Source organism: Atractosteus spatula, chromosome 9, assembly GCF_055471065.1.
Source record: "Atractosteus spatula isolate fAtrSpa1 chromosome 9, fAtrSpa1.hap1, whole genome shotgun sequence".
Classification (NCBI taxonomy): Eukaryota; Metazoa; Chordata; class Actinopteri; order Semionotiformes; family Lepisosteidae; genus Atractosteus; species Atractosteus spatula.
In genome coordinates this window covers 25070881-25094626 of record NC_142714.1, presented here as the reverse complement: position 1 = coordinate 25094626, position 23746 = coordinate 25070881, and the positions used below count along the sequence as shown (strand labels likewise).

Below are 23746 nucleotides of genomic sequence, written 5' to 3'. Positions count from 1 at the left end.
AACATATTGTGGCAACAACTCACCTTAAGCATGTGTATTCTGAGGGGAGTTCATTTAAATTGAATAAAACAGACAATACAATAAAGACTACTGTATGTCAAGGCAGGTCAATTGCTGCTTACATTTTAGAGTGATATTTAAAAAAATCCTGAACACCAGTACAACCATTTTTGCTTAGAAAACATGAATTTAGTAATTGGCCAGTGCTAAAAAGGTCAGGGTTTAGCAGACTGAACTGTTAACTGTTCCCTTTGTTCAAAATTTCACAGCAGTTAAACATTTGACATTATGCTTTTTACTACTTTCCAATCTTGACTTGTATCTCATTCATGCACTTGTCTAATATGGAGTCCTATTTACTTTAATAGTAGTGCTTTCAATAGTTGTGACTTTTGCCACTAGCAGAACAAGAGACAAAATACCTACTGTACAGTATGTGCAGAGAGGGCACAGATCTTCTGTCTGTAACAATATATTAAGAACTATTGTGGGTTAAAAGGAGGAGTATAGTTGGAAAATGAAAGTGCATTTAAAGGACAAGACATTAATGGTCTTCTGAAGGTGGAGTCAGTTGTGGAGCAAAATAATAATGTGAAGAGCTCAAAAATGTCAGGAAACAGGAAGTAAAGGAATTAAACAGAACACGAATGCCACAAAGAATAATTCCTTCAGGAAAGAGGTCTCTAAATGTGATCTCCACTCATCACCCATTTTTGACTTAAAACGACAAAAAATCTTGAATCCTGCACCACAACTGAAGATTTCTCTTGTTAAAAGCCATCTCTCTCAAGCTCAGTTGTGTCAGCCTGGTGTTTCTGCCACTGCCTTTAGAGCACAACTGGGCATAACTGACTTACCACAAGAACTGGCTAAAAAATTCAAGTGACAAAGTAAGAAGGAAATCTGTTATTGGTTGGAATGGAACGAGTGGGATGGGGCCTTTTTAAAATGTGTATCTACAGGTACATCTTACGCCAGTAGCAGGGGGTAGTAGGAATTGTTGGGAGTTGGGGGAGAAATTTGGAGAAGAAAGCAGATTTGAGACTTATTTGTGAGTGGGAGGTGGAGAACTGAGCAAAGTGAAAAGGAATCACTGTTTGGTTTTAAAAAGCTGATGTAGCTTAGGCCTGTTTTTTGTTCATGTTCACTTTATATTTAAAACTTGTGACATTGGATTTGAATATCCATGATGTAAGGGGCTATTAGGTAGGGATCCAGAGAATTGCAAGGTTACGAAAATACCATAGAACAAGTAAACAATTCAGGAGTGCTGAGAGAGCAAGATGATTGTCTGAACAATTGAACAAGTGTTGTTAAAAGGTTTGTCAGTTGTCAAAAGCTGTTTGCTTTTCACTTAAAAAATGTGCTGTGTATACAGCTATTTTGGGACTAGTATTACCATCTGGGATAGGGTTAGGAATTAAGTCTACATAGTACAGATATTTTAATACTTCAGGAACCACTACCCATTCCTACTGTATAGAGTTTTGAAATAGACAAAGAGTTCTGTTTGTTCTTCTAATATACAAGTGTAGAACAACACGTTCTCTGATCAAGATATTAGTCTTCCAATCTACATATTATCTTGGGTGTATGAAAATATTGCAGCCCAATCCCTTGGCATTCTCTGGCTGGGTTCACTTTCAATGAAATTGTAATGAGGGTAATGGTGTTTGAGATTGAAGTGTATGCTCCATGGGATCTACCAGTTTTCAGCAGGATTGAGATCTGAGAATTATTCTGTCCAACAAAGCTAATGAAACTCTGCCTCACACGCCACAAGAAAACTTTATAAGGTACAGAACTTTACAAGAAATATTTTCACCATCAAACATAAACTGTGTCCTTTGCCTACTACATCTGTATTCCTTTGGTGAAGCAGTTATTGCAAGTTATTACACATTAGGGAAAAAAAAATATTCTTGAAGGATTCTGCAATAATTTTCACTTTATACATAAAAATATATTAACAAAAAGTAAATTGTGTTCTCTCAGAAAGAGAGTTTCTCAAAATTAGTTTAGACAGCTCATTCTCTATCTGTAATAAATTTCATCCCAGAATCTTTTCCAGTATTCAAGAAAGTTTAGCCATAATTTAGCACACAAAAGTACCTATACACCTATATCTGTCATTTTTAAACCAACAAAACAATTTCATATTTTACTGTGTCCAAATAAATGTCAGAAATGACGACTTCAATACCTTTAAAAAGATCTATACCTACTGTATAATGCACACTACAGGCAATATCAATGCACTTGCAATGCAACTCTTTAAAGTAATATGTGCAGAGTGACTGGAGTGGGGATGATCTTGTTACCTATCCAATACCAGGGAATTCCAGAATCACATCAAAACAAACATTTCATCCCTGAATAATAGGCGCTCTCTTAAAGCACATCTACTGTGGACTTCGTAACATTTTAGAACAAAGTACAGCACAGAAGCACCTTTCAAGCGTCCACATGAAAAATAAAACTGTATTACCAGCACAGAAAAGGAAACCAAGTCAATGAGGCCAGATTTGGAAAAGCAGGAACCCTTTTCTCGGCTTCAGCCAAGTTTGAAACAGTAGAACTCTACATTGTTTCTAGCTAAATATATACTGTTTTTAGAAATGCAGTTTTAGAAGTGTCATTCATAGACCGCTGCTAATAAACAACCAAGACCCTTGGCCCTGAGGAGAAAGAGAAATGATCTTCAGTGCTTAATTTTCTCCACAACTTCTGCCTTTATGCAAACTTATTGCATTTATGTTTGATTTCTGATGAAAAACCAAAATTCACCTAATTTTAAGAAGATTTTTTATCTTGATTTTAGAAAATTGGTAATATCTTTACACAAATATTAGAGTTCTTCAGGTATGAATCTGTGTTGCCCATGACTTAAAAGTCAAATGGTTCAAAGGTATTTCATTCATCCAGGTCACAGGGCAGACTCGGACATGAGAAATACAGTATAATGGATTATTCTAAATGGGTTTTTGTGACATGATGTTGGGCAGAGTCATAGAGGGAGTGTAGTTTGGACCTAGTGTTTTGAGAAGCCTCTACACTTTTTGAACCTCTTTAAAAATTTGTATGTTCTTCTAAGCAGGGGGGTGGGGAACTAGAAGTCCCAAGATGCCTTGGGGAAATGGCCTGCTCATTTCCTGTCTAAAGAGTCTCAGCTGTGAGGGATTAGCTTGGGTCTGGCTGGCTTTAAAAGTATGTGGGAAAGAAAAGTTGGTTCTCTTGTTTCATGCAGACCTGAGAGGTAGGCTGGCTTTTGGTGATTGCTCATTTTGGGCTCTAGAAAAGACAAAGTGAGTAATATTGAAGTTTGGTTTTTATCTTAAGGATTCTGTTTGCTTATATTATTGCTTCTAAAAAAGGGGGGGGGGGCTTGGTTGTGTTTTCAGTTACTGTTAAACTGAGGCCAAAGTACTTTGTTAGATTTTCTCTGAGATCATAACCCAGCAACCCCTGAAAACATCACAGTGTGTATAACAAAAACAACTAGCAATTCTAAATTTAAGACAGAAAAAAAAATATTTGGAAATATTTTAATCTAGAAAAACATGAATTCAAAACTCTTTGCAAGAAATAGGAATGTATGAAATGTGGTGCAGTGTGATGAAAGAAAGGACATTCTTATGTTAAACATACAGTATATTAAAATAACTATCAGGTGTAATAAGTCAGTCTGCTCTGCTCACCTGGACAGCCCACTGACATGGAGTCGTAGATGATCTTGCAGGTCTTGAGCAGGATTGCGATCTTCTTTTCAGGGGAATATTCTTTGTGTAGGTTTGTAAACTTGAGGTGGATCTTCTCCATCACAGGGGTCTCAGGCACACTGGTGGTCACCCCCATGTCAGTAGTGGTGGTGTTCAACACAACTTGCTGGTTGTCTTTCAGTCTTTTCAGAGATAAGTCCTTGGTATGGATGTCCTTTAGCCCATTGTAGATTGCTTCCCTTATTGGTTTCAGAACGCTCTTGCACAGAGCTGCCTCTATAATGGCTTCTGTAGTTTAAAACAGGAATGAATTAAAAAAGATGACTTAAGCAGTTCATATTCTACTTTTTCCTTCCGTTTCCTATTTAATCATAAGGCTATGCTCAAGGAGTACTGCAGAGTATTTATGAAAGAATCAATTTCTACATCTCATCTGAAAGAAGTACAATAAATCTTGAAACTAAAACACTGCAAAGCAATAACTAAGATACAAAATTATTATAAAAACTCGAGGCTGAATAAACACCTGGAAGATTATGTTTACGGTAGATAAGTGCAGGGTTTGGCATGTAGGTGCTAAAAACTATAAATACAAAATGGGAAACATTGAGCTATAAGAGTCTACTCATGAAACACTTGTGTTGACACAGTACATTTAAGTTCTAGGTAATGTGGAAAGACCTTAAAAAGACCAAATGATAGGATATATAGTTATAAGCATATAATTTAAATCAAGGGATGTTATCCAACTTAACATTAATAAGGCCTCAGTTTGAATACTGTAGACAAGTTTGGTCTCCATGTTAAAAAAACAATATTTCTGCTATGGAATCTGTCTGGATAAGAGCAACCGCATACATTCTGGGACTTTAAGGAAGGTCCTACTCTGATGAACATTTTTATTCTGGAAGAGAGAGGACTATGACAGAATCCTCAAAGACACTGACCAGTCAAACCAGCGAACTTCTTTAGAAAGAGTAGTGAGTCAATTATCTACTATTCTTCAGATTACTATTCTTCAATTCTTCAGAAGCCTTAAGGATAATCCCCATACAGATTAAACACAACATCATACTAATCTTTGACAAGATGTCTCTAATGTCACTGTTACAAAGTGCAGTGTGTAAATTGGTCAGTGCTGCTACATGCCCCTTCTCCAATGGAGAAACAGTCTCGCGCAACTGCAAAATGTGACCCATGGCACTTCCTCTCACTGAACTTTGCACACTTCAATCATGGGCTACTTTTACCAGACCTTCAAATGCGTAAAACGGAACTATGCAAAAAATGAACAATGTACACAGAAAAAAAAATGTAAATGCTAGAAAACAAAATACACCTTCTCATAACAGACCTTCCCAAGTAAAAGGGAGGGTTTAAAGTCAAGGTCTTATACTGTATGTGCAAAGTAACACATTTTATAAAAAAAAATATAAATATTATTTATGGATATGTAAAATGTATATTTTATGTTTGTTTTTATTTACCCTTCTTTTGCATTAAAGCCAAGAACAAGGACTTCTTTAGCCAAAGGGTAAAATGGTCTCCTCTCATTTGTACCTCTCTTACCTATTCTTACTGGGGGCTCCTTGCTAAGAGCTGTTCCTAAGAAAGAGGAGACCTTTAGTCAGAAATGACATAAAACCCCTGTATTAGTGGATTATGTTGAATACTCTGTGGCAAATTGTATATATTAGTCTTTAGTTGAGTTTTTTATATATATGGTAGCAAAGGACAGGTAAAAGTTTATTCCTTTGCCTTCGGAACACAGCCAAAATGTTGGCTCTTTTCCATTCAGCATAGAATAAACCAATTCCTGCTCCTTTGCAGCCTATGCATCCTAACACAGCTACCTACTTGAACTTATATACTGTATGTGCACTTATGTCTATATCCTACAGTATTATAAGGAATTAGCATCCCACAAGCTAAAAATGATACATTTTAACAAAAAAATCTATGATCGCCAAGTGGATGTGTTAAAACTATTAATACTCATCTGCCTCTATGGATGATTTTTTCATGTAAAGTTTAACATGGTGATGTATATTTATCAATGATTGTACTGAGGGGTGAGGTAGTGAATACTGTATGGGGATACTCACTGGTGAATAAAATTACAAAGGTCTTGTAACCGATTTTTAAACGCATGAAAATAGGAAAGTAAAGCATCATCTCATGCTTTTTTCTGTGTAGCAGAGCTGAAACAAAGAATTTTCTTGTGCACTGTAAACCAAAATGTTTATAAGAAAATATTTGTCAAAACCTTCTTTTGCTAAAATAATTTCAAAGCATAATCTGCAAATGCTTGCCTCTCTGATGACACTCAAAAACTGATAAAAATAAAACAGGTAAAGGGAAGATTTACATCATGTTATGGTATGTGTCTGCAAAGCATTTTTAATATGATCAATAATCATATCACACTGCAAGATGTCTGCACGAGTAATGTCTGTCTATCCATTTTCCAACTACTATATCCTATACAGGGTTGCAGGGGAACTGGACCCTATCCTGGCAATGAAAGTGCGTAAGGCAAGATGTACCCTTGATGGGATGCCAGTCCACCACAGGGCACACACAGACACAGACATGCACATACTCACACAAGGGCCAGTTTTCACAGAAGCCAATTAACCCACCAGTATGTGTTTGGACTGTGGGAGGAAACTGGACTACCCAGAGGAAACCCACATTAACTCCCATCCTTCGACTGCCTCTATTCTGCTTCCTACTGAGATCAACAGGTGCACAGTCTTCATGAATGATCTAACAGTAGTATTCATTTGATCACATTCACATACTGCTCTAACAGTTGCAGTTGCAACCTGTGGATAAGTACTTTGGTTTTATACATGATCCATTTCAACTGTCTGTTTGCACATCCCACAGTAATATGCTTCATGGAGGAGCTGCTAATGCAGAATGTTAGAACTGGATTGGCAGAGTTTCTTGAAAAGGACAGCGCACATATCAACATTTTTAGCATGGAAAAAGCAATCCAATATTGCAGATTTTAAAGGCACAAGAAAACATGAATATACAGTATAGTTCAATTTTTATAGTTGCAAAATAGAATGGTAAAGGCTTTCTTAAAAGCCCAGGTAATGCCATTTGGTTGCTTGTCAAGTCACAATCATATAACCATTACCCAGGGCACAAGATAATAGATAGTAAATAGCTCATGATTATTGGAATCCACCCTCCTGAAATGCACTTGTAATTTTCTGATAATCTGATAATAAGAAAGAAACCTGGGATGATGGGGAAAATAGTCATGTTAAAACTGTTACATACGTAATCCATCAAAAACACAGAATGAGAACAAAATCATAAACACAGGACAGGAGGAGATTGTTACAGATAGAAGAATTGGTCTCTGAGCTTTACAACTCCAACTACAAAAGGATAGTACCAGACAAGTCTATTTAGAATATACAGTATACTCATTTACAATAACATCCCTGTGAGTACCATCTTTAATAGCATTAACATTTTACTGCAGCAATCAAATTTACTATCTGTCTCAAAGTTACAATGTCCGTGTCCCAACTGGTCTTTGAGCATCAAACCCCCTTAGACCGGAGGTCTAAACATTACTCCACAGTTTCCAAAATGTGGTAACACAAAGGATTGGAGCTGTGTCACTGCGGCACATACGCAAGCAATGGTATAACAAGAAAGGGGCATGTTTAAGGACATTGTGATTTAATTCTCCACCAGCAAGAAATGCCCTCAAAAGGCAGGAAAAGAAAGAACTACCCTTTGAGTAGAACTACTGTTTTTATTAAGTACATCTGAGAATCGTTTACTGACCTCCACTACCACCTGACATAAACCTCAATGAAATGTCAATACAGTAGATAGGAAAAATAAGATTGCAAGCATCATGTCATCTCAGAGGTGATTAAAATGGTAATGTGTCATCTAACAATAAATATTTTGAAGAAATTGTGTTACCTAGTTTTTCATCTGTGTATACAGCAGTTTCCACAAGTCCCTGAAGCTCTGCACTTTGTATCAAGTAGCTCTTGAGCTGTGTCATCATCTGGCGGATCTCCTGGAGCATTTCTGTACTAGAGGAGTGTTTCTTCATAGTCTCCAGGGTGAAGGTTTTGTAGTCCGACACTAGGTTCCCAAAGTATGAGTCCTTGTCTCTAGCCAGCTCTACTATCTTCTTCTGTAGCTTTCTGTCGGCACTCAGAAAGCTTGTGAACATGTGGGAGATGTTGACCATGGACAACCGCTGCTTGGCTTTGTCTAGCATGATGGTTGGGTTCCTCTTTATATTGCTTTGACTGTGGGATTCCATCTCCTCCTCTGTGCTGCTGGTGGAATATGAGTCATGGTCAAGAATTGTGGGGTTTCCTTCAGGCGAGAACAGAGAGACATCAGGACTTTTGAGGTCCATAGAATTCAGAGACTTCCGTACTGTGTTTGGCGTGCTGGAGGTCTGAGGTGAAAATCCTGGTTCATTCCCAGCTGTGGCATTAGGTGCTGATGAATTTGAACCCTCTGGAGTGAGTTCATTTACTTTCCCAAGTTCAGTATTAAGTGTCACTTGAGAAGGTCTCTTCTTCCTTGGAGGGGGTATTGGAGGCATCTTTTTCACTGCCACAGGGGGTTTGACAGTTCCCAGTGATGAAGTTTTAGAATCATTCTGTGCTGGTTTTGTTACTACCAGGGCTTTCTCTGACTGAGCCTCCGCCATTTGGGTATCTTCAATGCAGATCAGTGTAGCAACAGGCACTGAGTCAACATCTTTCTTCTCCGAGGATATCACTTCTTCTTTTATCAGAGGCTCTTCAGAGAGCTTTTCAGACAATCTCCTCCTCGGGGGCACTGGAGGGATCCGAGCATGCTTCTGGAGTTTGGATTGCTCTGCGCTACATTCAGGTTTCTGAGCTGTGAGGACCAGGCTACTGCTGGATTCCTCATTTGGCTTGACTTTGTCCTTTGCTTCCTTTGTACCACCCAAGAACTCCTCTGTTGCTTGAGGCCGAGGTGGGATGGGAGGAGGTCTCTTGTACCTTGGCTGCACTGTGTTTGGAGTGTTCAAACTCTGGCTTCTGGTTATGGGAGGAGCTGCTGAAGGCAGGCTGTTGCAATACTCTTCGATAAAAATAGGATTGACATACCACAGCCTGTCATTTCCTATTGACAGCTCAATCTCACATGAGCAGTGACTTGCATCGGTCTGGAAATGCTGGCCTGTTCTCAAACCTCCGGCACTGGTGTTAAAACTTCGATCCCTCACAGTATCTGTTCTCTGGTTCAGAGAAGAGCCCCAGAAATCTGCAAAAGCCAAGGTGAAAAAAAGTAACAAATTCTGTCTTAAAGGAAGTTACTTCCTTTGGATTGCTCATGCATTTTCAATTGAAAATATTGCACAAATTAACAGCTAGCCATGCAATATCAGAAAAACTACAATACTACTAGTTGTGTAATAGTAGTAGATGTGTCTGTTAGTGGTTAATTTTGACAGTCACTATTAATAAGCAATACAAAAAGACAAAGGATGGCGCAAATTCTCTTTACAGAAATATATTACACAAGTTGATATGACACTGAAACACTCAACATTGCACAAAATGACTGTGGAGAGACTGTAAAAAATATTCAAACGTGATAGAAGAATTTAAATTACCTACGTTAGATATGGTTTGGGGTAAAAAGTTAATTACCTTAAGTCTCCAAAGACCAAACTCTTTTTAACTCAACAAATGTCTTGCATAATTAAGGATGTCTTAGTGATTCTAAACTTGATAAACAGATGACATCAAATAAAAACAAACGGATTGGCCAGGACTAGGGTTGGAGATCTCTGCATTACTCTGAGTGACTTGTTCATAAGCACTGTGTTGAAGGCATTTTATAATACCCCTGTAAAATAGCCTGAGACATCCTACCCTGAGATGGGTGGTCTCAATGCTCTACACACACAAAATCTCACAATAATCCAGGATACTTTATTTGATGCCCTTTTCACATCAATAACAACAAACAAAAATAAAGAAACAACACCCAACAGTACTAACACTGTGCACACCCTTGATGAAAATTTGAATTCCTAAACTCTTTACCAATCAACTAATAATGACCTAATTAATTCTTACTGTCCTTTAGGAGTGTATAGTGGCCTCTAGGGGCAGGTCAGCTGTTACATCTCTCTCTTCAGCTGACCAGCCACACAGCCTAAGAAGTAGTAATAATTAATCATTCTTCACACTTGTATAGTGCTTTTTTGGACAGTCCCCACAAAGCGCTTTACAGGTAATGGGGACTCCACCACCATCAATGTACAACTTCCACCTGGATGATACAACAGCAGCCGTAGTGCACACGTAAGCTCACCACACATCAGCTATTAGTAAGGAGGAGAACAGAGTGATGAAGCCAGTTCAAAGATGGGGATTATTGGGAGACCATGATTAGTAAAGGCCAATGGGAAATTTGCCAGTGGCTTGCCAGTTGTGAGTTGCAGGGTGATATAGCTGCTGGTATAAAGTAAAAACAATAATGTAACTCTACGTTACCCCTACAAATCTGGTGGGCCATTTACCAATGGACTTTTTCTATCCCCCCTCTCAAAAGACTTTTTAGCTGTAGAAGCATGACATTGTGTTTTAGTGTACATACAGTACCTGACTAAGATTTCATACTTTTTGAAAAGCGAATGGGGTTTATTGAACTCTCTGGACCTTGTTCCAAGTTGGTGAAGACACGAATTTCAAATTGGAAAAAAAGAAATACTATCAGTCTCACCTGAACCCAGGTTTGAAATTGTCTCCATGTCTTCATATTTTGTTGCCTCAATTATAACCTGGGGCAACTTTAAAGTAAAAGGAAGCACATCTCTTAAAAAAAGAACAAAACCAAAAATTACAGGATGTAACAGTACTTGGGTATTAAGTGTGCTAAAAAAGCATATCACTAATATAAGTTCTGTACCTACAGTTCTCATGGTTCATGTTTTTTGCAGTGTGAGCTTCAAATGTTTGTACACCTTGCTAATTTAATGTGGGAATACCTCCTCCACTGATTCCTAGCTAACTGTGATTTTGACATAAACCAGCAGGTGTCAGTATAGACAAGAACATTTAACAATTCAAATTGAAAATTGATAGTTCCTGCTTGTTTTTATTTTGCTGAGCTGTTGCAATATTGAGAGGAATGCTTTATCACATAACACATCATGAACTTTAAAGAAAGTAATATGTCAGGCAAACAGAAAACAGATCAACACACAGGAAGTGTGCAGCCAGCTATTGTGTACTTGATGCATTTAAAGATAAAGCTCAGCACTGAACGTCACATAAACTGATATTCTGAATAGTGTTGTATCTAATCACCTTGGTAAGTGTGAAAATCAGCAACACCTGTATATTAAACCTATTGAAACCCCAATAAGAAGCGGGGCATTCAATCAGTCACTCAGCAAATTAGCACCTGTACTTTAGTTTCTGTTAACTTTTGTAATAGAACAAAAATGCTCAGAGTTTTGAAGCTCTACTCAGGAGCTGCAAAGAACACATGAATGAAACTGTAGTTTGAATGTCATCGTGGTAAAACATTTAAAGTCTGAAATGAAAAAGGCGACATGGAGCTCACTGTTTTCGGAAACAGACACATTACTAAGATTTTTGATACAGATGAAAACTCTGCCCTTTTTAAAGGACTTTTTAAAACTGTTAAAGAGACAGAGCAGATTGAACATAAATTTAATTTCTCAGCCTGAGAACAGTGCAGTGTTAAAAATGTAGATATATTGTATATTATTTTTATGTCTGTTGTGCCTTAGGAGGTGCTCATATCTTAAAGTAATTTAAGCAGACCAGTTAAATGACATGTTGATGTTAATAATCATCAAAATTCTACTACTAATAGTGATGTCATGTACTGTACATGTGTAGGTCAGGCTGTAAGAGGTAAACACCGGGAACTTTATTTGCTCTCAACAGAATGACTAAAAAATGAATATAACCTGTGAAACTACACATCTACAAGATTATACATCACTCAGTGAGTGATGCAGGGATTTGAACATAATGGAGATGTGCAAAGAAATAAGAAGGAAAACAGCCAGCCTTGGTGTTGGTAACAGAAACTCAATCCAATTCGGACGCTCTTACCTGCTGACGCAGTAGAAAGCGATGAGTTTGAAGATATCGTCAAAGACCAGTACTGAGCCCTCAAGGTAGAGCACTGGGAAAAGTGAGAGATGTAAGTTTAGAGCAGAGACAATAAGAAAGCAGTTAATCAAACCTATTCTCTTTGAGGTGTGGAAGAGCCTGGTTTATCCATTAAAAACCCATGTAAACATCACACAAATAAGCTTTCAAGGTCAGAAACAAACCCAGGGGCCTGCAGAGAGTTACAGTAGCAGCGGTGCTTAACACCACAACAGTGTAGTTCCTATCTGGACTATAATTTAATTCTTTATCACAAAGAATCTAACTGCAACAATCTGCTATAAGACTGTCTTAGAACATACTTGAGTCAACACAGATGCAGATCGAAAGGGAAAATGAATCATTCCCTTCCATCTCAGTGTTGGTTGGGAACAAACCTCAGAGTGCACAGAGCACTGGCTCCCAAATTAGGGATTTGCAAAGGAGAGACTAGTACTAGTACTGTTTAGAGATTAAAACCATGAGAGTCTCTCTGTGCTGTTTTGGTAAATCAGACTTTTATAGTGCAGCATGAAAACTTCGATTTATGATAGATTTTATTTTACACTTCTATTTTATATAATTGTTTACGCTCAGCTAACTTTCCAGTAAAAAGCAACCCGTGAAAAACTTCAAAGCAGACAGAGGCGAAGTTACATATAACGCTACTTAACTCCCCCAGTCTCATTTCCTCCTTAATCCTCTGATAAATTTTCTCAGGAGTTACAGTAATTCTGATGCCACATCAGTGTGCCATGTCACAGTGTGGGCATTACAACCAACAGCCTTGGCAGAGTCAGAGAGTTACACAGAATGGGATGGGATATGCAGTACTTTCCAAATTAAAATATAGTGAAATACAGAACATATTGATGACTCCTTTAGTACCTTAAAGTATATGATTACGGCAGTAGATTAAAACTAAGAATTCAGACCTGTGAACTTGATATTTAGAAGAAGCAATTTCTGCTCCATGACTTGTTGCACAACTTCGCATACCAATTTGTTATAATTGTTGTCAATTCTTCTTGGCAGATCTGCTCAAGATCATTGGAATTCCCATATCGCTTCTGGATAGAAGTTTCCAAGTCTTTTATCTGAACACTGGAAAAACACTGAAGGATACCAACCTTATTTTTAAGCCACTCCAATGTAGCATTGGCATAGGGCTTTAGGGTTTGGTTGAAATTCTTTACTAGGCCATCGGTTTGGGAGTGATACTGTATACAGATGTTCTTAAAAATTTGAGTCTAAGAAGACCTACAACCTCCTGCATGAGGTGTGAGGTAAAGGGAGTTCCCTGGTCAGTAAGGATCTCTTTAGGCAGTCTGACTCTAATTTTATCTCTCTCTCAATTATACTTCTGATGGCCCTACAGTGGGGTATGGCTTCCAGGTATTGTGAGGTGTAATTGACAATTAAGATAAGATAAGATCACTTTATTAGCCATATACAATTTCTTGCATTAGGAATTTGTCTTTTCGCAGACCCCAGCTTGCTCTCCATGAAACACACAGGAATTGAGGAAGAGCCTTCAATATTAGTGTGTGTCTGTGTCACTACCCCTTTTCCTCCGTGTTTACTTAAGGCACAGATGACCTTTTTAGGTTTTATTTCTGGAACAACAGCTGTTTCCAGTTTCCCTGAGGAGATGTAGTTTTTATTGACTTGTGAGGTGACAAATTGTTTGAATCAGGGAAAATCTTTCCTGAGAATAAGGGGATATGGTGGCCCCAGAGCAATGGCTCCTCAGATCAAGAAGCAGAGATTCAGGAGGACAGGAGGTTCACACTTTTGTCCCCCATGAATGCAGTGAATGGTAAGACATCAGCTATCCTCAGTGAGTGGGTTTCATCACCTCTGGGGACACCAGACATAGGGCACTCCCTGAGTCAACTAGGGTTTATGCTGAGTGTCTATTCAGGAGTATCGATTCCAGGAATGGAGCATTTTGGAGGACAATCTGTAGGTGACAATCTGCTTGCGTCATTTGCTGGTCCTTCAGGAAGGACTGGATGATGTTACAGTCCATTGTCATGTCTTCAGTGACCATCAGTGCCATTCTGGTCACTGAGATTCTTTTTAGGTCCAACCCAGGAAAGAAATGGACATCCTTGATTTCAACTGGACCCTTCGGCTGCTTCTCATCTCTGCTCTCCTCTGCTCTGCTCTGCTCTCCCTTCATTGCACAGTTCCTGACACAAAATAGAGGCACCCTTTGGATTCTTGGCGATGTTGGCTGCAGAGAGGTGTCTCTCCAAAGTGACCATGAAATCGCCGACAGTCGGAAGGTCAGTTTGTGTGACAGTTTGTTGCGCTTCAGGGAGCAAGTGTTGTAAGTATATGTTAAGGACTTTGCTCTACTGTTTAGCTCAGGGTTAATGTGAGCAGTTCCAGCCACTTTCAATCTATGTAAATGAGATCAAACATTTTGGAGCAAGTGGAGATGCGGGGATCATAACACCACTCCTGAAAGCATTGTGTCTGGACCCATACAGTGACTCTTTCACATGCTAGAATCTCCTCTTTGAGATGCTTGTAATCTGAGGTGGCAGTGTTGTCCAGGCTGTAGTAAGTCTTTTTGGAATTTGCCACAGAGAAATGGAGCTACAATACTCCAACAAAGGCTTGGATTCCCCTGTAGGTGTTTGATGGTCCTGTTAAATATTCTGAGGTATGGTATGCTTCCATGTCATTTTCAGGAGTCATTTTTTGTAAAACATGACTAGGCTAGACTTGGACCTGTGCTGTGGGATCAGATTCCAGACACGGTGTTGTGATTTTCTCCCTCATTTTGCAGCATAGATCTTACTTAGCAGTGACCTGCTACTGTAGGTAGCGAGTCTGTGCTGAGGCCGCCACCTGGAATGTGGCTGGCTGTGCCTGCGGAGTTGAACTTGGTGTTACAGAAGTCATTAGCCTCCCACTTAGCAGTCACAGACGGAGTGAGGGTTTGGACCATTTCATATCAAGTAGACTCAATCAGTCTACCACTGTGACTTCAAAACAAATGCAGCCCAACGTTGGGCACCAAAGTGTGACATTGCTTGGATTTTTAGGTCGTGCTCTTCACTGGCTTCGTGTCTAATATCTCTCAAGGAAATATATCAGTGGTGTGACATCACTCCATTGTAGGCTTTTTATTATCTAGTTAAGGGCGAGTGTTATAGCTCTGTAAAAGATTTACTTTCTCTGGTGTAGCAAAAGGGTGCACCAGAGCTAAGGACTCTTGTCCTGGTTGTGGCACACCTTGTTAGCCTTTTTATATAGCCCTCTGAATTAGGGTGTTAGTGCCGAGATATATTCACATGGATGCCAGGGAAGAGCGAGATGGCTAGTTTTCTTGTCTCAGGGGCCCTCTGGTGGTAACTAGTGGACTTGGAAGGTGAACCTTTCTTCGCTTTGGCGCACATTATTGTTATTTTTTATTTATTATTATTATAATCCTTCAATGCAATATTGAAGATAATCAGAAAGCAACAGCATGAAAACTGTGAAGTACCATTCCACAAAACCACATTTTTGGGGAGGTTCATTGAACATGGTGCTGCAAAACATTGGTAAATTATTAGTCTCTTAATCTTTAAATAACATATTTTCTTTTGTCAAAAATGACTTTCCATGTTTACTGAGCCCCAAACTAAAATTTTCTCTATTTTTTATTTTGTTATTGTTGATCATACCAGTATTCTGGTTGGTAATAATAATAACAACTCACAACTGAGCAGCTAGTCCTCTTTAGGCAACCTGCTGTGGCTTAAGTTTAAAGCATGCTTACAAATGACTCCTCTCATTCTCTATGGAGAGACTATTAATGGAAACAGGAGGGCTAATGCATATTTTTAAAGAAATCAAATTTCTATTTTCCACTGAAGGAAATGCATTCATCTTTAGCCGAGTCAGTGGTTATCATATTTTGTATTTCCTGTTACGTTACCATAGGAACTATCTGTGAATGGTCGACCCCTTTGACTGAAGCTTCCACTTTATTTTTAGAAAGAAAATGAAAGACAGAAGAGTAGTGCCGCAGTGCACTACACCCCTGCCCCAATTTTTTTTTTTAATTTTTTGAAAAATAAAGAACTCCCTTCATCTTTTCTGAATGAGACTGTCAGATACAGATGTAATTACATTGTTAGAAAGCAATACTGGTAGAAGCAACTGCAACAGTGTCTGCTCTGGCTCTGAGATCCTTCTCTGCACTTCCATTCAAGGGCTAAAACTGACAAATGTAAATACAGTATTGTACATAATGTTTAAAATTGTTTAAAATATACTATTATTTCCTTGTGTATGAAAAACTATAACATACTTTTCCTAATTTTTTAATTGAAAAAAAAACTTTATCTACAGTCAGAGTACATGGCCTTTGTATAAAATATGTACAGCATACTGTATAGTGGTTCTGGGTAATAATTCTTGACTGGGTCTTTTATGCTGAGTTATATTTTAAACAGTGGAAACTCATGTCCTGTTTCTAAAACTCTTTTAGAGATTCTCTTTTTAATGTTCACTTTCTACAAATGGGCAGCCACATTCCTGAGTGCACTCTGAAATGTGTTAGGTGAAACAGAATTAATGTGGAAACTACTATAGTCAGGAACTCCCTAGTTTTACGTATCCTCTCACATAAAAAAGAAATGATTTCAGATCAAGGTGTCAAAGGTTTCATGGAGAGAGCTATCTGTATATCACAAACTTCACATTCTTTAGAGATGCTCTTTTTTAGTCGACATTCACATATTATTGATGCTTTGACTATCAGCTGATGGAATAGGTTTTGAAATACTACCTTTTAGTAGTAAACTAGTAAGGTTAGTAAACTAGACTTCCCATCCTCCTAAATCTCATTAAAACCTATGGGTTTTCCTTAATCTATGAGGAAAGATAACAATGATCAGATGAATAAAAAAATTCTTAATGTACAGTAAATGCTTGTGTATATATAAATTTAAATGTCTGGTTATGATTGTGTTTTTGTTAATCTTTTTGTATTACATTTGTATCAGATAAGATGAGCAAGTTCTGATTTAAACAAATACAGTTTTTATGTTTCATGCATTAATTTTTCTTGAACTGTAAATAATGATGTATAGTCCTATGAATCCAATTCTAACATAAAATGTCTTCTAGGTGAAATTGTTTATAAGAGTTAGTACATTGCAAGACTGAAAAGCATACTGCAAGACTAAATTACATAACACCAAAGAGGAAATCCCCACACATCTGTTTGTTTTGACATTATGAAATCAAATACCCAAGAGGCTAACCCTGGGCTGAATTAACGAGCAATGCAATAAAAATGAAAGCAACATCTTGGATACTATAATGTTTTAATACTGGCATTATTGCCATTTATGCAATATTCCAAATGTTTTCTTCTTTATTTGCTCCAGAGAAAAATGAAGCCATTTTAAAAGTTGAAAGTTTAATGTCTAATATGAAGCAATATAACCACAGAGCACAGACATAACAGCAAAACATACTTTTAACTCAATTTCTACCATCTTCAAACATGCAGAATCCACTCACTTCTTCCTAATGTCATTCAAATTCATTTAAAATAATGTAGTGCCCACGTGGGGCGCTGTAGCTATGTGCACGCAAGGCAGGCTGGGAACGGCAGCTGAGGGGTGGGGCTACCCGCCCGTATATAGTGGGACGAGGGCTGGAGACGCCATCTTCCCTCTTGTGTCTGTGTAGGTGTGGTGCAGTGCTGTATCTCCCCTTTCCCTACAGTATGTGTGTAACCCCCCTCAGCGTCTTTGATAAATGTCCTGCCAACCCGTGCCAGAGCCTCCAGCCTGTTTCTTTCCATCACCGAGCCCCGGGAGCGTTACAATACGTTCTAGAGCAAAAGAATCTCAGGAACCTCTATGTGTAAAAGGGCAGAAGAGAAAAGTATTGAGTTAATGCAAGACATTAACTGTGAGCACAGGATATGCACTGATTACTGTTCTTAAAGCAACAAAAGCCTAAAAAGCAACAAAAATCATACTGCAACAATATGATGTTTCTACTCCAGCGCCTGTGGGGGAAATCAGGCCTAACTGTTCATTTGTTTGCCCTTAAGGACCAGCAGTTCCACTATGTTGCAATTTTGAAAGCAACTTGCAGTAAATATTTTGTATCACTAATTGATGAAGATACAGTAAGGGATTTCCCTGGGCTATTTAAACTAAACCAGCTTCTCAATCCTATCCCCACAGTACCCTCTACAGCAACCACTGAAACCACAGAAAAGTGCAACTGTTTTCTTAACCTCTTTAAGGATATAGTTTCCATTATCTGGCAAAATTACAGCTGGTTCAATCTGTACAGTATCTCTTCCAGCCACTTCCTCACCTTACCTGCTCTTTGCAAGCTTTAACAGGGTCTCTTCTGTTGCTCTTTTGACCTTTGTTTCTAGGATGAGTACATCTACATGTTCCTTGGATCCTATTCCTATGCCTCTGTTCAAAGCCTGCTTACTTATTCCGATTCAGTTAATCTCAGCTTTGATTAATGAATCTAACCTTTACCCTAACGTACTCTCCAGTTCTTATCTCCAACATCCCCTTCATCTCAAAGGTTCTTGACAAGGCAGTAGCTACTCATCTACAGTTTCCTTTGAGTTCTAAAAATGGCTGTTGCAAATGGTCTCCATCCATCCTTGTTCTGCTTTGTCTCTCAGCTGCTTTTGACACTGTGGACCACAACATTCTTCTGCAGGGAATGAGGGACTATATCTGACTGGACTGTAATAGACTTTAATATAATTCCTCTTTCCAACAAGGAGCAGTTTATCTCTATGGGGAAAACAAGATCAGAGATGTCACCAGTGATTTATTGTCTCCAGTTGTGCCAGTATCAGGTCAGGATCTGGGCCCATCTTGTTCCTCATCAAATCACCATCACTAGTAACTGAACATCTATCATTAATGGAAATGTTATCTTCAGTGGCCAGTAATTTGGGTGTGAAGTTCGATGCTTCCCTCAATTTTTCAGATCATATAAGAAAACATCTGTAAGTCTTCATATTTCCATTTGAAAAATATCTCCTGGCAAAGGTCTTTTCTCAATTTTGAAGACATTAAAAAGTTAATTATTTTTAATGTCTGGACCTGGACTATTGTAACACTCTCCTTTGTGGTTTTCCCTCAATCACATAAATTAAATTACAACTTATCCAGAACAGTGCTGCCAGGGTGCTCACCAGATCAAGGAAGTCAGACCATATCACCCCTATTCTACCAATGCTCCATTTGCTCCCTGTCCCCCAGAGAGTGGATTTTAAAGGATCTAAAACACAATGTTCCACTTTACCACACTGACCTTTTTTATCAAACTTATATCTTATCTTATCTTTAAGATAAGGTCAATTCAATCTACTGCAGGTCCCAAGAACCAAACTACATACTAGTGCTTCTCCATCTATACCTCCCTGATTATCTCAGACAAGTGTTTCAAATTAGATTTTTTTACTAAGATCTGTCTTTTTAGCCTTTGTTATGTGAATCACATTGCAATTTGTTTTAATGAAATGTGGTTTTTGACTGTTTCCATTTTCAGGGCCATGAATGTTTCATTTTCACCATGACCATCACATCATTGTACACTGTCATTCCCCACAATGACAGTTTTACAGTCCTCAAGCACATTCTGGACAAACCCACGGTGTTTTATCTATCAACCCATACTCTTGTATGTCTTGCAGAATTGGTTCTCACCAGCATGGGACCCAGTTAAGCAAATATTTTTGTCGGCTGTGTAGAAGAATGCTTCTTTGCTTCCTATACCAATTTCATTCCTGACCTTTATAGGCTATGACTGTTTAGGCGGTACCACATGCTCTAATGATCAACTAGAGTATTCCCTGCATATTCTCATCAACTTCCACCCATCCCTCAAGTATAATGTTAATATATCTTCCACTACTCTTCCATTTTTAGACATAAACCTTTCCATTAACCATCCACGACTCTCAACTACTGTCTATTGCAAACCCACTGACTCACAAACAGTAGCTCCTATAAAGCTCCTTCCACCCTAAACAGTCCCTATCTCCCTGTTCCTTGGGTTCAACGATTATACAGTGATGACAAAGATTTCCATGACTAAGTCCTCAAAATCACTCTTTTTTCATTAACAGAAGATTCCCTGCACATTTCTCTTGAGCCAAAAACAGCCCTTGTATCATCAACCCTCAAAGGAAATCCTGGACTCATACCCGCATTCCATTGGTGTTGCTTACCACCCTAACACCCTTTCTATTCCCAGAACCATTAAAGACAACTTCCCTGTTTTACAGGATGACCCCTTCCTTGATACTCTTTTTTCCCGACTACCCCATTATCTCATATTGCTGACCAATAATCTGCACAACCTACTGTACTTTTTCACAGCTCCCTTAAGTTCCCAGATCACCCATCCACACCAGGCACTTACCACTGCAACCAAACCCACTTCATCACCTGCAAATCTAATACAACACAGATGTGTGGATAATTCTGGGTCACCCAGATGACATCATGTAATTCCAACAACCGCATTTACTTAATCTCCTGCAGAAAATGCCCAGCCGTTTACATTGATGAGACAGGAAGAAGACTGGCAGACCATTCAGGGAACATGTTAGAGCTGTGAGGATCAAAGATCTTCCAAAACCATTTATTTCACCTTGATCTTGGTGAAATAAACACCTTATGCCACGATATTGCTGATTCTATGTCTGTGTTCTCACAGAGGGGTCTCAGAAGTCCTATTGCCAAAAATTATCCTGAAACTTCCATCCCCCTTCTCTCAACAACAGACTCATTTCCTTCAAATCCTCTATTCATTTGCTGATTTGGGCTTTTCACACCTCTTCAGCTGTTCTCCCCGAGTTTGGACACACATTCTCACCTGCTTCATGCCCATATGCTTCCTGTTCTTCACCCCTTCTTAACTACTCTGTCTTTTGTACAGTGTGTAATGCTTTATGTGCTAGTGTTCCTCTCTTCCTCACATCTGAAGAAGGCTGTACAGCCAAAATGTTGTGTCTCTTTCCTTTTTCCTTTCAGCATGGAATCAACCTGTTAGGAATCCCTGGTGGGAAGATACAAGGATCCTGTGCAGACGCAGGCATGGGTAATAGATGAGGCAGGCGAACAATCCAAAAACGAGAGGCAAGGTCGTGGTCAAAAGGCGAAAGGCAAATCGTAATCCAAGGAGATCTCCGGTAGCAAACAGTCCGAGGCGAGAGGCGAGGTGCAAAGTCGAAAAGGCAGAAGGGGAGTCCAATAACCAGAAAAAACGAGGTACGGGGGAAAAAAACGCCAGGTAGAGCTCTCAAGGAGTAGACTCAATACCGAGCAGCGGGAAGCAGGTGAAGATGGTATAAGTAGCACTGCGCACCGCACGGTGGAATGTGAGCAGGTGGTTTAACTCGTGCGGCGGCGTTTGTTAATAATCACCTGCTGCTGGGACTGATTAGCTCGCTTACGAGTAGGTCTTGACAGCCTGGTGGTCGTGACAGTACCCCCCCCTTCACGGGCGGCTCCCGACGCCCGAGACGGCCAATCGGGATAGTCCCTGTGGAAGTCTCCGATTAGCGTAGGGTCCAAAATATCCTTCTCCGGAACCCAAGATCTTTCTTCAGGGCCATAACCCTCCCAGTCAACCAAATACTGAAGGGTACCGCGGTTCCATCTAGAGTCGAGGATCTTGTGGACTGTATATGCCTGGTGCCCCAGAATGCGACGCGGGGGTGGCGGGCGACGTTGGGGAGCCGCAAGAGGTGAGCGGTAGAAGGGTTTCAGGAGGGAAACGTGGAAAGACGGGTGGATTTTAAGGGTGGGGGGAAGTGCAAGACGGAAGGTAACTGGGGTGATCCGGGAGAGTATCCTGAAGGGGCCGATATACCTAGGCCCGGGCTTCTTGGAAGGCAGGTGTAGAGGTAGGTTCCTTGTTGATAGCCAAACAAACTTTCCTCTGCGAAAACGGGGGGCTGGTCTGCGGTGTCGGTTTGCGAATTTTGCCTGGCGCTGGGTTGACTTGGTGAGAGCTGTCCTCGCCATTCTCCAGGTCCTCCGCAGCTTGGAAATATATTGACGCACCGACGGCACAGCCGTGTCCGGAGGGGTGACAGGAATGAGAGTGGGTTGATAACCTAGAGAACAGAGGAAGGGAGAGAGACCTGTGGAGGAGGAAGTAAGAGAATTATGGGCATACTCTGCCCAGGGAAGTAGCGATGACCAGTCATCCTGCGAGTTGGAGGTGAAGCCTCTCAAAAAGGTAAGGAGGCTTTGGTTGGTCCGTTCCACCTGACCATTGGCCTCAGGATGATAACCCGAAGTCAGAGATACATGGGTCCCTAAAGCTTGGCAGAACGCCTTCCAAAAGGCCGAGACAAATTGAGGTCCCCTGTCTGAGACCACTTCGTCGGGCAACCCATTTATCCTAAATACCTGTTGCACAAACAGTGACGCCATTTCCTGGGCTGTGGGCAATGCTGGGAGGGGGACGAAATGGGATGCCTTGGAAAAACGATCAGAGATCACCAAGATTACCGTATGACCTTGACTGCTAGGAAGGTCTGTAATGAAGTCCACAGCCTTGTGGGACCAAGGGCGGTGTGGGATCGGAAGAGGGTGAAGGAGACCGGTCTTCTTGACACGCGGAGTCTTGATCCTGGCACAGACCGGGCAAGCTCGGACGTACTCTGCAGCATCTGATCGCATGGAAGGCCACCAGAAATCTCTGGTGAGTAGGTCCAGAGTGCGTCTGCACCCGGGATGGCCTGCAAACCGGGAGTCATGCCCCCATTGCAGGACAGCAGAACGCAAGTTGTCCGGTACAAAAAGCTTATCCGGGGGGCAGCACAAAGGAACTATAGCTCCTTTGAGGGCACGTCTGATCTGATCCTCAATAGAGCAGTGGATCGCCCCGAGGATTCTGTTAGATGAAATGATTGGTTCCGGTGTGTAGTCCAGATCCGGGGGATCGTGGAGCCGAGAGAGAGCATCAGCCCTCCCATTCTTAGAGCCAGGCGTATAGGTGATAACAAAATTAAAGCGAGAAAAGAAAAGAGACCAACGGGCCTGACGGGAATTGAGGCGTTTGGCCGACTGAACGTAGGCCAGGTTCTTATGGTCCGTGATAATGACAAAGGGGTGATGAGCCCCCTCCAACCAGTCTCTCCATTCCTCCAGGGCCAGCTTGATAGCTAGGAGTTCACAATTACCGACATCATAATTAACCTCGGCAGGGGAGAGCTTCCTCGAAAAGAAGGCACAGGGATGTGGAATGTGCTTATCCCCGTGGCGCTGGGAGAGGACTTCCCCAACCCCATAGGCTGAGGCGTCAACCTCCACAACGAATGGCTGAGAGGGATCCGGGTGTCGTAGAAGTGGTGCCGAACTGAATAGTTGTTTTAAGCGTAAAAAAGCCTGGTTAGCCTCCGGGTTCCATTTACCCAAACCTGGTCAATTGCGGGTTAGTGCTGTGATAGGCGCCACGACGGAGCTAAAGTTCCGGATGAAACGTCTATAGAAATTGGCAAAACCTAGAAAACGTTGAATTTGCTTTAAGTTACGAGGGGCTGGCCAGTCATTGATGGCTGCCACCTTAGCAGAGTCCATCTCTACACCAAGGGGGGAAATGATGTAACCCAGAAAGTGAATTTTAGGGGCATGAAAAACGCAGTTCTCAAGCTTGGCGTAGAGTTTGTTGTTAATGAGTCTAGTCAGGACCTCCTGGACGTGGTGGACATGATCCCTAGGGTTGGCAGAAAAGATGAGGATATCATCCAGGTAAACCAAAACAAAATTCCCAATAATGTCCCTAAAAATGTCATTCATGAATGACTGGTAGACTGGCGGGGCATTAACAAGACCA

The 23746-nt window shown here is 40.3% G+C and overlaps 1 protein-coding gene across 1 annotated transcript in view; it reads right to left on the bottom strand.

Annotated features, from left to right (window-relative positions):
- rin3 (Ras and Rab interactor 3) overlaps window positions 1–23746 on the bottom strand; it is a 54301-nt gene that overhangs the window by 8499 nt on the left and 22056 nt on the right. Inside the window, exons 5-8 of the mRNA XM_088925679.1 lie at window positions 11852–11924; window positions 10485–10576; window positions 7680–9014; window positions 3699–4007 (exon numbers count right to left, since the gene is read on the bottom strand). Of these exons, the coding sequence (XP_088781805.1) occupies window positions 3699–4007; window positions 7680–9014; window positions 10485–10576; window positions 11852–11924 (1809 nt within the window). The remainder of the gene's footprint in view (window positions 1–3698; window positions 4008–7679; window positions 9015–10484; window positions 10577–11851; window positions 11925–23746) is intronic.